Genomic DNA, 15,072 nt, shown 5'->3' with positions numbered 1-15,072 from the left:
ATTAAATATGGGCTCTGTATTCATTTTGCTAGATGACAGACTGCTGCTGGTGTTTGCCTTTCTGTATTATTTTATCATGGAGCGACAACTGATTTACCCATGACATTCATTCTATGCTCCCTTTACAGTGACTTGCGATCCCATGTTTTTTTCTTTTGTCCTCTGACCTCGCTCACACACCCCATTTTTTCCTTAGGAATTGTCACAATTAAATATGGTCTGTCTGGAGAATGTTGTGGACCAGAACATGCCTACCCATAAATATTGGAAGATGCTGCCCACACAAGAGCACTGAGAAATCTAGTGCAGTGTTCATTGAAAAATCATACACAATGAAAGAATCCTGACATGAATTTCCATTGACATATAATACTTTACATCGAAGCACAAAAAGAAAGCAGTGTCTGAATCTGTGTGTAAACAGTTCGGTAGATAGCCCCAGTGCAGTAATCACTAGGGAAAAAAATGCTTTAAGCGGTATTTGCATTGAACCTGTGTCCAGTCCCAAGGACCTGCAGAAAATGCTTATATTTTTCTCAAAACTTCATGCTGAGGAGAATTGTGGTGCATACTATTCAGGATGTTTTGGATGTCTCCAATTCACTTGGCCCTTTGTACATTGTTGGAGACTAATTGATTTGCAAATTTCACAATAACACATATATCTCACTTGATAGCAGTTCACCTGAAATGGTTCAGTTGCCAAGGTTTCAAAACAACAATCTCTCCCACATATTCTCGAAAAAACAAGCTTGAATGCAAAAGTTCCACTTGTCCTTAGACATTTAATAATGACATCTGTCCTGCCAGAGAAGTGTTTTATTGGGTCACATTGACCCAGCTAAATTACAATTCAGAGAAAAGGTGCATGCAATATTTCCAGTAAAAGAACTGCCTATGACTCCTAAAATGGACAAGTTTATATGTGACGGCGTGTATCTGGTACGAGGACAGCTCTTGATTCAATTCAACAATATTAAGGCCCGGCTGTGTGTCCTTAACCCAATCTCTCCAATATAATAATAATACAGTTTTTTTTTTTTTTTTTTGCAATGTTCATTATTCCATACCAGATAATATGACACTGCAAAAAATGTTCACAATTTGTGTTTGTAGTATGTCTTCCATTAATCTATGTATCTCTGACCAGAACTGTTCCAGCATCCCAAAATATGTGCCAATGGTTGGATCCATCAGACGACACGATGCAAGCCACTGAGATGTCACAATCTGTTCCTGACTACATTAATTCATTCTTTATTTAAAATGACTTTTATGGTATTATGAATTACTTGAAGGCAGGTGAAGGATGAAGGATGAATCAGTACAGCATCGACAAGTGCTCAAATGTCAATTCTCATCTTTTTTGTCGGTAAAAAAGTGGCATCGGGACGTCCCTTATTTTAACTATTGCTGTTATAGCAAAACTTTCTCTAATAAGTAAAATTCCAAACTAAAAACCTTCAAGTACATTTAAAACACAGTAAAATTGTGAAGAAACAGGAAATGATGGAAGCAACGTGTCTGTGTGAAAAGTGACTATAACGCTAATCGATACAGCTTAATTTAGGAACAAAGTCTGTCACACTGGAATGCAAATTGATGCCAACATGTGGTCTGAAAATATCCATTTTATAATCTCAGAATCTCAAAATTCTCAAATTGAAGTTCATGCATCAGTGACGTGTCTACTTGGAGCTCTCCATGCTATTTCAATGCTTACAGATTCATTCTTTACATTGATAATCCCCATTTGCAATTTAAACAACCAGTTGAATGGCAAAGCTTGAACACTGTGCTACTGAAAAGATTTGGATATTACCTGCTTTGTCTTGTCTGGTTTTAATTATTCTTTAATTAGTATTTGATGTTATTAAAAAATCCATTTTTGCTATCTTTAGAATAAATTTCACGACTTTTGAAATACCTCCTGCCATGAGTTCATGAATGAATTGTCACAATGGAATCGCCAGTTTTGTGTACATTTTTCATTTCCAAAAGAAGAACAAAACACACCCCCACACACACCCAGACAAACATGTTGAACAGTCATGACAAGGTATACATGTAAATGCAATGTTGTTACATGGGAAGGTCAACCAACTTCTTTCTTGGCTTGGGGTGTTGTTGCCCGTTTGCCACCTTCTCCAGATGTTACAGCTTCTTAGTTTTTTTCGCACCATCCTCTGTAACAAGACACAGATGTTTTGTTCACAACATTGAACAAGTGATGGGCCAAATGACACGGCTGCTGTGTGGAGTCAAGGTCAACTTCTATTTTATTTATATAAAACAGTTCCACAGTAAGTGCTGACCAAAGTGCTTTTCATACAATCAACAATAAAAGAAGACAGAAGTATATCCAAATGAAACACTCAATACAAAAAAACTTTGACTAATACACTGCAAATAAACAAGTAATAAATATTCCCTCATCGCTAGTGTGACCAAACGTTCAATAAAAAGTTTACAAATAATGCAATGCAAATAATACAGCAAAATATTGAGCTGCAAAGAACCATTCAAATTAAATATCATTGGGAATGAACAAAATTACTTATTTATTATTTGTTCACTTTGGTGAATGAAACGTTTTAATGAAACGTGACTAAAATGATTAATTTACGCCCATTACTATCAACCGGGAGGTGATTAAGAAATCAATGAAATATACCACAAAGCAGCAATGGAAACACATCCTCAAATGTTTTCTAAGATTGAGGTGTCAACAATCTTCTTGTCAGAGTGACTATTATCAGGCATCAAATTTGCCAATGGGCATTTTAAAATGCCTGCGATTTTGCGACAGACACTGGGCAACTTTCACAGGGACGAAGCATGGTGCAGCGTTTGGGTGCATCGGGATCAAATGAGAGAAGCAGAGAAGACTGCAGTTTGGCTCAATGATCGTTTCATAATCGCAGGAAGACAATCGTGATCCTGATACAAATTTGATTGATTGACCAGAGTCTTTAAATGTTAACACATTTAAAACTGTGAACATGAGAAAACCAAATCCTCTTGTACTTCAGTTTGAATATTTCTCTCACAGCTGCTCGAGCGGGTCATAAAACAGCTAACACGCTGCGCCTGCATTCCCATTGGGCACACGCATGGTGGATCCAATGAAATCATCAGCGTGCACTTTCTTCAGTGATATCACAGTCATTGGTTGGTATGATATTTTAAATATCAATGTATTTAGAATTCAAAATATGTCCATATTTCTGAAACAGATTCTCTTTTGGGGACTTATATGTTGTCGATAATGTTCGAAATGCTTGTCGTGCAGCCCTAGTTAAGATGTCCATTAATCTTTACTCTAGATATGGAATTTCTATATATTGACTTTATACAGAGAATTAACTCCTCAAGACAGAGAAAGACAAACAAATAGAAAAAACAAGTCAGAAATACAAGTGGTTTTTTCCAAGTCCTAAATAACTGTTTCCAATGTGGCACTGTGGTCTCCCAGTAACAGCAAAAAACAGTGACTCACTTCTTTTGTTTGTGACTTTCTTTTTTCTGACTGGAGTTCCATCCCTCTCGTCACTCCCTTCATCTTCCACCGTGATTGGCTTCTTCCTTTTTGTACCTTTCTGAAACACAAATCAGAATAGATTGCAGGTCTCTATTTTGCATTGACTTTTCATACTTTCGTGCCTTATGCACCGAGGTTATCTCGGGGGGTTGTATATTTTGAACGGGGGAGAGCAGCAGCTATGGGACTGGTCTAGCCATATCCACATTGAGGAAGGGTGAAAACATGAGCAGCATCACCGACCTTTGAAGATGTGGATGCTGATGCATCAACCGTGAAGTCCAGCTTGTCATCATCTTTAGCATGAATTTTAGTGAGTCCTTGTTGCAGGATTGCACGCAAGCGGCCATATGGTGGCTTGTCCTGATAGCCCAGAGCTTTCACCTCCTCCAAAAACTTCTGAATCTCACCTGAACATAAAATGAAAATGTCAACAATGGCAACACTATACCTGCCTTTATTGCAAAATCGGTCAATTGTGTCATTGGCATGTGCAGTGGAAAAGAGACATGCACTAATACGATACCAACACCTTTTTCCCCCCTCAATGCATGACATAATAACAGATCACGCTGTTTTAAGATAGGAAATCAATTTCTTTTTGTCAATCTTTATCAAAATATATTGATATGCCTGTAACTTGACAAAATGATAATAAACCAGATAATAATTCATCTGGTATGTGGAAAATAATGCACATTTGGAGTTTGTCGAACCTCTGACCTTGCACACTAGTTAATGTAGGGCAGGGAATTCAGTGATACTGATAATGATATTGGCAAATTGCAAATCGTGTCAAGCAAAGTCAATCACAATAATAAACAAAAAATAAAAAAAATAATAATAATGCTAAAGATGGTGGAAATGACTAAACAACTTCCAGGTCAGCCAGAGGAGATAAACAAGCTGACAAATTCAGAGAAGAAACAGAGGGAGGAAAAAGTCAAAATGAAGGCAGATAAATAAATTCATATCCACTGTCATTTCATTAAAGGAAGCAAGCAATGAGGAGTATAACTGAGAGTTACACGTTCAGAAACCTTTTGAAGTAAAAAAAGTCAAGGAAGTCTAACAACACGGTCAAAAAGATTTATGACAGACACACATCCCCTTTATAGTAAGTAAGGTGGACTATTAGACAGTGGTGGCCAGTATGGGGAGCAATACTTTCCCTGTCTTGTGTAGCGTTTAATAAATTGTGCTTAAAATATTTTTTTTGTTAGTATTAGTTTGAGGAAGAAAACAAAGCACCATAGTATTCTTCATTTTCTGGTTTTATTACCTGTCTCTGAATATTCCATTTTGTCTGTCTTCTTTTGTGGCCAGATATGGCTTCGGACAGGAGTCACCAAATGTTCCAGAAAGGGCCACAGTGGGTGCAGGTTTTTGTTCCAAATGATCAAGCACACACAGCTTAAACCAATCAGATGGCAACTGAAACTTAGATTGGTGAAGCTGTGTGTGCTTGACTGGTTGGAACAAAAACCTGCACCCACTGTGGCCCTTTCTGGAACATTTTGGTGACCCCTGCCTTCGTAGGAAATTGTGTGTCAAATTTCCACCAATTCAGCAATGAATATTTTACGACAATATGATATTCCCCAGCTGCATTATTAAGTAAAAAACATGTGTTTTGCAACCGATAATTCATTGCAGCAAGATGAAACTTATCCCTCCCCCGTTGAATGGTGTGACCACTGCCAACACTACAAAAAAAACCCTATTAAAAGAGTGATTTTGTCTATATCGGATGCCAGACGTGACACAAAATGTCATTTTAAATGGCAACTTTCTGACATTGAGAAAGATTAAAAGAATTAAAATATGGATTCACTCAATTCTTTGCCGTCTTCTTTGGTCTTCCAGTATGCTTGCCTTATACAACCTTACCATGTTGTTGGGGTTTTCGACACAGCTGACTGGGAACAACCTTCTTCACTTCTTACTCAAGTTTGACAATCCTCTCTTTTGTTTAAATTGACATCTCTTGGAGCCATAATTCACATCAGTTCACTTGGTGCAACAGTTCTCCAGGGTGTAATCATCCCTCTTCAACTGCAGACTGATGAGCAGATCTAATGTCAGGCAGGCGTGAAAATTTTAAATGGCAATTCCATCATTTTTTTGCCTCGGAATTAAGTGATTGGGGGGACTCGAATTTTCGCTGTGGCTCAGTGTTGGGATTCTGTTTTTCAACACTCATGTCAACGTCTCGGTCAGCTCGCCAAAAAACTCGTCAATCGCCTGAACCGGAGTCACCGGAAAAGTTGGATGCTAATGCAGCTATGCTACGAAGCATAAAAACGATGATGGAAGGTATGCGGTCCGAAATTATTTCGAAATTTGAAACCATCATTGCGGAGACTGTTAAAAGAGAAGTCAAGTCAGCGGTGAAATCTTTGGAGGAGAAGCTCATGACACAAAAGAGCACTGTCGACGAACTGGAGAGGTGTGCTAATGAGTATGATAACAAGCTGGCGGAGCTACAGGCTAAGGTGACTTCATTGACAGACAACGTCGAATCACTGAGAAAGACGTGAGGACTTGGAGGCGCGCTCCAGGTGGAACAATATCAGACTCATTGGATTGCCTGAAGGGACAGAAGGACCTCGCCCGACTGATTTCATCGCCAGTCTACTACAGGAGTTGCTTGGGCTGGAGACGGAGCCGCTTTTAGACCGGGCTCACCGCACGTTGCGTGCCAAGCCGAAACATGACGAACCTCCTCGCCCGCTTATTGTTCGGATGAACCGATTCCAAGACAGGAATCTGATTCTACAAAGTGCAAGTAAAGCTTCACCTTTGATGTACAGAGAGAAGAGGATCCATATTTTCCCGGACTTTACGTCGGCGGTGGCCAAGCAGCGTGCGGCTTTCAGTCCTGTGAAGCGTGAACTTCGTAGACATCCAGATATACGGTTTGGTCTCCGGTACCCCGCGATTCTACATATCACACTACCTGACGGTCGGGTGAAGAAGTTCGACAACCCAAACTTTGCAATGGACTTCGTCACGAGCAAACTTGGAACCAAATCCCCAGCTCCGAGCTCTCCAACTACACGTTAGCAACTGTTTCAAATTGCTATTTTTCTACAGATTGCTATAACAATAAGTTCCTGATAATCGAATTCGACACTTGACGTTGTTTGTTTTCTTTTGTTATCATTTTGCACAGTTTCAAGATATCATATTTGCATACACTGTACAGTTAAGGTTCTATGAGGTATTGTGGACATTTATTTCATCCCCAGGGTTAAGCATAAGTAGGTTTTGATCCACTTATGAAAGTGTGTTTAGGTTTTGTTCGGTGGGTTAAGTGGGCACGTATCTTGGATGCTTCTGCCAGGGGAGGGGGGGATGCAGGGATTTTGTTGTGTGAGTTTTGTTTTCTTGTGTTGGGGTTAGGAAGGGTACATTTTACTTGGCTCGTTTTTGAACGTTAGGGCAAAATAGTAATATCATTATTACAAATGTGGTGTTTAATGATTATTCCATGACCTCAGGTTGTGATATTAAGTTTACAAGTTTGAATTGCAAGGGCTTAAACAACCCAATCAAACGTAGCAAAGTTTTACATTATTTACAGCATGTAAATGCAAATATTGTCTATTTGCAAGAAACCCACCTAAGGGACTTGGATAAGGTCAAGTTGAGGAGAGGCTGGGTGGGACAGGTTTTTCTTTCATCCTTTTCAAGTCGCGCTCGGGGTGTAGCAATAATGCTGCACAAGTCTATTCATTTCATTCATTCCAAAACTATTACAGATCCCTCTGGTAGATATTTAATCATTATTGGGAAAATATATGACATTAAACTCATCTTGGCAAATGTTTATGCACCCAACTGGGATGATGATAATTTTTTCAGACATTTTTTTCACTATTGCCTGATCTTAACTCATTCAATTTGATTTTACGAGGTGATTTTAACTGTTGGATCGATCCTAGTCTGGATAGATCATCCAGTACTCCAACTTCAATCTCTAAATCAGCCAAAATAATTTGAAGTTTCATGGAAGAATTTGGAATGATAGATCCTTGGCGTACTTTGAATCCTTTAAAAAGACAGTTTTCTTTTTTTTCACCTGTCTATCATACATATACCCGAATAGATTTTTTCTTAGTCCATAAGCGTCTCTTAAATTTAATATCAGAATGCAAATATGAACCAATAGTTTTATCAGATCATGCATGTTTATCCATGAATATATATGTTAAAAAAATGCTGAGAGTATGCACCCCTTGGCGTTTAAATCCTCATCTGCTTCTAGAAAAAGAATTTGTTGAATTGATATCAAATCGCATAGATCTCTTTCTACAACTTAACAGGACCCCTGGTATTTCTCCTTACTTACTTTGGGAGACTATGAAAGCTTATACACGTGGTGAAATTATATCCTTTGAGACACACAAAAAAAGAAATGGAAACAGAGTTTGAATCAACTAACACAACAAATAATGCAGCTCGATCAAGAATTTTCAATATCAAAATCACCTGACTTGTATAAAAAGCGAATTATCTTACAAGCCGAGTATGACTCACTGATGACACAGTGCGTTATAAAGCAATTGCTACAGTCTCGATCAACGTTTCATGAACATGGTGACAAACAGAGTAAACTATTGGCCCATAGACTCCGTCTTCACACAACATCTTCACAATTAATTCCTCAAATTCAAACAAAATCAGGGGTAACTTCGGATACCACAGAAATTAATAATAGTTTCAAAGAATTTTACAAATCTCTATACACATCTGAGGTCAACCCTACAATAACTGAATTAGATGCTTTTTGTGATCAACTTATTATTCCTACTCTCGATTCAAACTTATTTCAAAAATTGGAATCACCAATTACAATGATAGAACTTGAAATGGCAGTAAAATCCCTACAATCTGGCAAGAGCCCAGCACCGGATGGCTTTCCATCTGAATTTTATAAAATATTTTGGGACAAACTAGCTTTGCTGCTGTTTGAGGTTTTTACTGAATCATTTGATCAAGGTTCTCTTCCACATACCATGTCCCAGGCTACTATATCTTTACTATTAAAAAAGGGAAAAATCCGTTATTCTGTGGATCATACCGCCCAATAAGTCTACTTAATGCAGATTATAAAATACTTTCAAAACTGCTCGCATGACGGCTGGAAGACGTATTACCTTCAATCATATCAATGGACCAAACTGGTTTTATTCGTGGTAGGCATTCTTTCTTGAGGCGGGTGTTTAATGTATTGTATAATGGCCATTCAAACATTTCTATGGAAGCTCTTGTCTCATTAGATGCGGAAAAAGCATTCGACATGGTGGAATGGAATTATTTATTCTTCATTTTGAAGAAATGTAACTTTGGTTCAAACTTTATAAATTGGGTTAAATTACTGTATTCCTCACCACAAGCTACTGTAAGGACTAATGGCTTGCACTCAGCCTCTTTTCCACCAACGATCCACAAGACAGGGATGCCCACTCAGTCCCCTTCTATTTGCAATTGCCATAGAGCCTTTGTCCATTGCAATCCGTTGTCACCCAGAATTTACAGGAATTACCAGAAATGAAGTAGAAACTAAGATCTCTCTATATGCCGATGACCTGCTGTTATTTACGTCTAATATAGCTCAGTCTATTCCAGTGGCTCTTACAATTCTTGATTCCTTTGGTAAAATCTCAGAATATAAGGTGAATTTTGGGAAAAGTGAGTTATTTTTTGTCAATGGATTATCAGAAGATGATTCCTCGCCAAATTCACCATTTAAACTTGCCAAGACAGGCTTTTGTTATCTAGGTATTCATATCACAGATGCATATAATAAATTATTTAAAAGAAATTTCAGTGCACTACTGGCTCAAACTAGACATGATTTTGATCGATGGTCTCTTTTGCAATTATCGGTTGCGGCCATAATCAATACAATAAAAATGAACATCTTGCCTCGTTTTATGTATTTGTTCCAATGGATACCAATATTTATTCCCCGTTCCTTTTTTTTCGAAAACTAGACAGCATTATTTTAGAATTCATTTGGGACAAAAAGCCACCGAGATTAAAGCTGCAGTCTCTTCAAAGAGCTCGACAGTTGGGAGGCATGGCGCTTCCAAATATGCAATTCTACTACTGGGCGGTTAACCTAAGAAATTTAAATCTTTGGATTCAGTACAACTCTCTTGAAGATCCACCGATGTGGCGTACTATAGAAGCACACTCCGTACACCCAGCCTCACTACAATCCTTGTTGCACTCCCATATTTCTTCATCTATTTCCAGGTATACGAGTAATGTCATTGTCAGGTCATCAATGAAAATATGGGTGCAGTTTCGTCGTTACTTTGGCTTTCAATCAGTGTCCACTAAATGCCCACTCAATAACAATCATTTATTTCCTCCTTCATTAATGGATAATGCCTTTTCAAAATGGGCCGAACTGGGAGTGAAATGTATCAAAGACTTGTTCATAGATGGGACATTTGCCACCTTTCAACAATTAGTCAATATATTCTCTGTGCCTCAGAGGGATTTTTTTCGATACTTACAAGTACGAAGTTTTGAAATTGACATATTTTTGAGTGTTCTTTCATCCTTTAAAGGTGCTATATCGTCTATCTATTCTAATATACAGGCACTTAGATCCAGCTCATTGGGCATTTATAAAACAACTTGGGAAGCTAGTTTAGGAATGGAAGTGTCTGAAGACACTTGGAGTGAAATATTACGGAGAGTGCACAAGTCCTCTATTTGTGCGAGACATTGTTTTCTTCAATGCAAAATTCTTCATCGAGTTAATTTCACAAAAGAGCGACTGGCAAGAATATTTAAGAATGTGTCTCCTTCTTGTGATCGTTGTCATCAAACACCAGCAAATTACATCCACATGTTTTGGGAATGCCCACATTTATCCAAATATTGGCGAGAGATTTTCTCTTTTCTATCTAATTTGACAGGTATCATAGTTCCACCAAACCCACTGACAGCCATCTTTGGGGTCACACAACCTTCACTCAGCCTCTCCTCCGTACAAAAAGATGCCATAGCTTTTACCACTCTTCTTGCTCGAAGATTAATATTGTTAAGATGGAAATCTAATCTACCTCCTACACACACACAGTGGCTAAAAGATGTTCTATATTTTTTGAAGCTAGAGAAAGTTAGGCTGGCTATACGTGGACAATTGGAGAAAGTTCAATAAAGTTTGGAAACCTTTTTTTGTTTTAATCAATAGAATAGAATTTACATTTGAACCAGAAGCTGTTGACAATTAGGTGGGTTTTCATAATTTTGTACACTGAGGTCAAATTATTTGTCATTTATTTATTAATTTATTTTCTACTGTTCTGTATATTTGCATGATCATTAATAATACTTGTTTTCTGCTTAAACACCATGCGCCTTGGTTGTCTCAATGCTCATAATTTTGAATGTACCATAAGAGGGTGGGAGAGAGGGTTGGTGGTTTGTTTTTGTTAGTTTTTTTTTCTTCTTTTTCTTTCTACTCTGATATTTGGCAGAATTCACCTCTTGGCCTTGATATCATGTTTTGCTGTTTTGTGTTCTGCCAAAAAAAACAATAAAAAAATATAAAAAAAAAAAAAAAGGAATTGAGTGATTTCATTTTTTTTTCATGCGCTTGGTCTGAAAAAGTGACAATCACTGATTAACACATACTTTTCTCTTGATGTCTCATTGTTTCTAAAGCCAGAAAGTTGTCAGAAGTGGTGTGTCATGTCTGTGAACTGCTTTATTCTATCAAATTAAACAATTGAAGTAATATCCTCTGTGACTGGTGATTCCATAATATTAGCCAGAGGCTAATAGGGTTGTTCCAAACTTCGAAACACTTTTTTTTTAAATAAAGTGTAAAGAAAGGGTAATGGATATCCCTGAACAATGAATTATTTATTTTCAAAAGAGGGTCACAGAGAGCGATATAAAAATCAAAAATTGTTTTATTTTGTCATATTTTGTTATTTCTATGGAGTTAAGACCTTGTTTCATTTTTTTCCGTGAGGAGAGTCTTCAAACTGATCAGCTGCAGTGTGCCTCACCGTTTGTGCCGCGGCTTGAAGCTGACTAAGATTAAGATGAGATTTACGACCATTTAGGTCTGCTGTCGAGTGAGCAGCGAGGGAGCGAATGATACACAAACTGCGGGGCTTAACCAGAGTGCTGACTGTAACAGGTAATGGGTTTTTGTGAACCCAGTGAACAGATCACACTGCCACATACATCTTCAGTTAACCACTGCTTAGACCTGGTCAGGGTTGGAGAGAGTGCTGAAAACGCATGCACAATCGAGAACAAACATGTTTTATTTTCAAAATCATGCAGCCCTAACTGACGTTAAAAAAAATAGTTGACACCTGAACAGATTTAGGGGCACAGCTCATCCCTGCTTAAATATTTAAATATATAATGATATTAGTGTACGTCAAACAGTAAAGAAAACATTTTGTCTGTTTTATAGTGTATGCAAGCCATTTGTTTCAGTGCTGAACTGCTTATTGGCCTTTTCCGTCAGTCCACACTGTTTAATGAGTCATGGAAGCTCTCTAGCGCTCTCTCCCTCTTTAAAATTAAAAAAGATCATTGTGTCTTAAAACATAAGGTGTTTTTGTTTAGCCATTACTACCATTCAGAAAACATGGACTCCTACAGTAGTAGTTGTACCTGGCTTGTTTTCAGAGGAAAAACACTGACTCATAAAGCTGGGGATGTCTTCCAGGAACCTGAAACGTAAGAAAGAACTCTTGAGCACTCTAGTGTTGACTATGAGACACTGTGTTGGTTTCACCTTTTTTTGGAGTCTCGAACATGGAGAGGGTCCTGTAAGTTATCCTCCCATGGTAGACGGCCACATAGCCACTGGACCATGCAGTAGCCCAGGATCTCCATGTCACAGCGCCTGCATGAGGCTGATTTCACAAGGAAAAAATAACTTTCAAAATAGATTAGATTAGATACCGGGACTGTTAGTGTCACCAAACTGCTAAAAATGCAGATACTTGCCCCCCGCTGATTTGCACCTCAGCCGCAAACCCCCACAGCACCCCATACATATTTCAGCATGATGTAGCACATGACAGAAAGACTACAAAACAACAGAGACATCTCCTTGTGTAATTCAATCATGTTGTCTGCACATTGAGTAGCAAGCAATGATAGGTGCAAGACTTGCCAAGCCGGTTGGTTTTGATGTGGTGGAAAAATGGGTGCAGAAATTCTGCATATCTGTGCACAAAATGCACATGTGCACCACTGCATACACATGTAATTGAAGACTTAGTAGTTGCAAAAAACACAGATATGCAATTTGAATATTTTGGACACCATATACTGGTGTCCAGAACGTGCTGCCCAGGGACATCAGGATGTTGACATAGCAACAAATGAGGAACAGCATGCAGACTTTAAGTTTGTTTTTTTTAAATTGATTTTGGGACACTTTAAATTGATTCTAAATGAACAAAATGTTACATGTTAATTCATTCAGTTATTCAAGCATCAATTATTTTCAATATTCCACTGTATGACAATGCAGCTGAACAAAAAAACAAGCCTCTGCTGTTAGACTGTAACAATGGTAAGACCAAGTACTTTCCATTTTACCGCCCGAACCATGGTCAGAATGATGTGTGGTGAATGCAGATACCTGCTCCATTGTGGGCGTTGATGCTTGTGTACTCAATAGTACCATCGTGACATCTCTTAGGATCCTCCTTATAGTCTTTCAGCACTCCTCCAGGAGCATATCTGTATGCAAGCCCATAGTCAGCTAAATACACCTGGAGATGTACATGAAAAGAGCAGAAAGCAGACATTGCTGTGAAATATTTTCTGATGAAAATCAAATGTAATATATGTTCTGATATGAACAAGCTGTCCAATATTTCATACAGACCTGATTTGGGTCTTTATAGTGCAGCATAAGGTTTGACGCTTTAATGTCGGCATGGACGTACTCATGTTCATGGATGTACTCCAGAATGTCCAGCTAAAGAATAGCACATCTAATTTCAGCACACAATTCGCCTGCTCATGAATATCGTTCAAACATCTTTCTGAAAACTTTATTGAAATGCACTTGTCTGTTTTGGAGTGATCGGTTTTGGAAGCAACAACACCCACATATTAGACGGCTACTCTAGCATTGTGCTGGCACCAGCTGATGGATGAGTTGCACCACGAGGAAGCTGAGTGGTATGGCAAGGCTCTGTACCAAGCCAGACACAAAGGAACATGGAGTCCAATATCATGGGTTTACAGTCCGATCCACATATTATGTCCTGCCCTCTCCAACCAAAATAAATCTCAGCATACAACATGTTACCAGAGCGCCGCCACAGCAACCCTAAAATACGTGCAAGTGGATTGTTTGATGAGCAGTGCCATGGCAGATACAGCAGGGGTCAGTAGTTAGAAGCAACTGCTTTGTGCATCTACAAAGACTGAATAAAAATCTTGATAAATAATTATAAACCAAGTTGAGATTGGGATAACCATGCATTAACTGAACCCAAGTTTTCTTCAGTCCCGCTCCTCGAAGAAGGCGGACGCTGTTTCGTATGCTTTGCATTTGCATTTTTCTCCCTCTTCTTTCCTCTTGTTTCCAAGTCCTCATCGATGATCGGTGCCCTTGTACTCCCTTGTTATGTCTTTATATGTCTACCGGACGGGAGTGAAGACAATGTGACTTCGTTGTTACTATTTGTGGTAGAATGACAACAAAGACATTCATTAAATTGTGATTTTCATCTTTTAAGCGGGGTGAATAACTACTATGGAATTAGTTGGATATTGGTTAGTTGGATATTTAATCCAACTCAACTACATTTTCTGTTGCGTCTGAGCAGAGGTCTCTCATTAGGCAGGCTGTTGATGGTTGAAATATTTCACCAACATTTAATGAGAGACGTGATCTTCAAATTAGATTTGATGCCCTTTGCAGAGGGTGGTAAGGACAGCGGAGAAAATCATTGGGACCCCGCTCCTTGCCATCCAGGATATAGCAGATGGTCGCTGCTTATCCAAGGCACAAAGGATCATCTCGGACTCTTCTCATCCCCAGTATGCACTGTTCTCCCTCCTGCCATCCGGCAGACGGTTCCGTAGCATTTGATGCAGAACCACCAGATTCAGGAACAGTTTAGTTCCTGGTGCTGTCAGGCTGCTGAACGTTAGACAACAGCTGCAATAATCTTCCTGGCCTCAGACCAAAATTTCATTGCCATCATATAGTGATATGTTTTTGTGCAATGACAATAAAGAAAGTCTAAGTCTAAGTCTTTTTAGTCCCACAGTGGGGAACTTGTACGTGCTACAGCAGCAACAGTCAATGACAACAACCGTGTCCTACGTCGTAGGTGGTGGTCCACACCAGCATGACTCAGGTTGTCCCCGAGCAGAGTGGGTTGGATGTTGTTGAAAGCACTGGAGAAAGAACATAATCATGTTACTGGGCCCTAACTTTAAAGGTCCACTGTGTAAGAATTTCTCCCATCTAGTATTGAAATCATAAATTGCAATCTGTCCTATTC

The 15,072-nt window shown here is 38.7% G+C and overlaps 1 protein-coding gene across 1 annotated transcript in view; it reads right to left on the bottom strand.

The window, feature by feature from the left end:
• Positions 1-797: 797 nt before the first annotated feature.
• The window catches only part of vrk1 (VRK serine/threonine kinase 1), a 39,934-nt gene continuing 25,659 nt past the window's right edge, over positions 798-15,072 (bottom strand). The window contains exons 7-13 of the mRNA XM_053845299.1: positions 13,437-13,529; positions 13,188-13,320; positions 12,330-12,450; positions 12,206-12,264; positions 3,785-3,951; positions 3,500-3,599; positions 798-2,186 (exon numbers count right to left, since the gene is read on the bottom strand). Of these exons, the coding sequence (XP_053701274.1) occupies positions 2,155-2,186; positions 3,500-3,599; positions 3,785-3,951; positions 12,206-12,264; positions 12,330-12,450; positions 13,188-13,320; positions 13,437-13,529 (705 nt within the window). The 3' untranslated portion in view covers positions 798-2,154. The remainder of the gene's footprint in view (positions 2,187-3,499; positions 3,600-3,784; positions 3,952-12,205; positions 12,265-12,329; positions 12,451-13,187; positions 13,321-13,436; positions 13,530-15,072) is intronic.

This window comes from Synchiropus splendidus, chromosome 16, assembly GCF_027744825.2.
Source record: "Synchiropus splendidus isolate RoL2022-P1 chromosome 16, RoL_Sspl_1.0, whole genome shotgun sequence".
Lineage (NCBI taxonomy): Eukaryota > Metazoa > Chordata > Actinopteri > Syngnathiformes > Callionymidae > Synchiropus > Synchiropus splendidus.
Note: the sequence above shows the minus strand (reverse complement) of the source record. Positions and strands in the feature narration are given on the sequence as shown.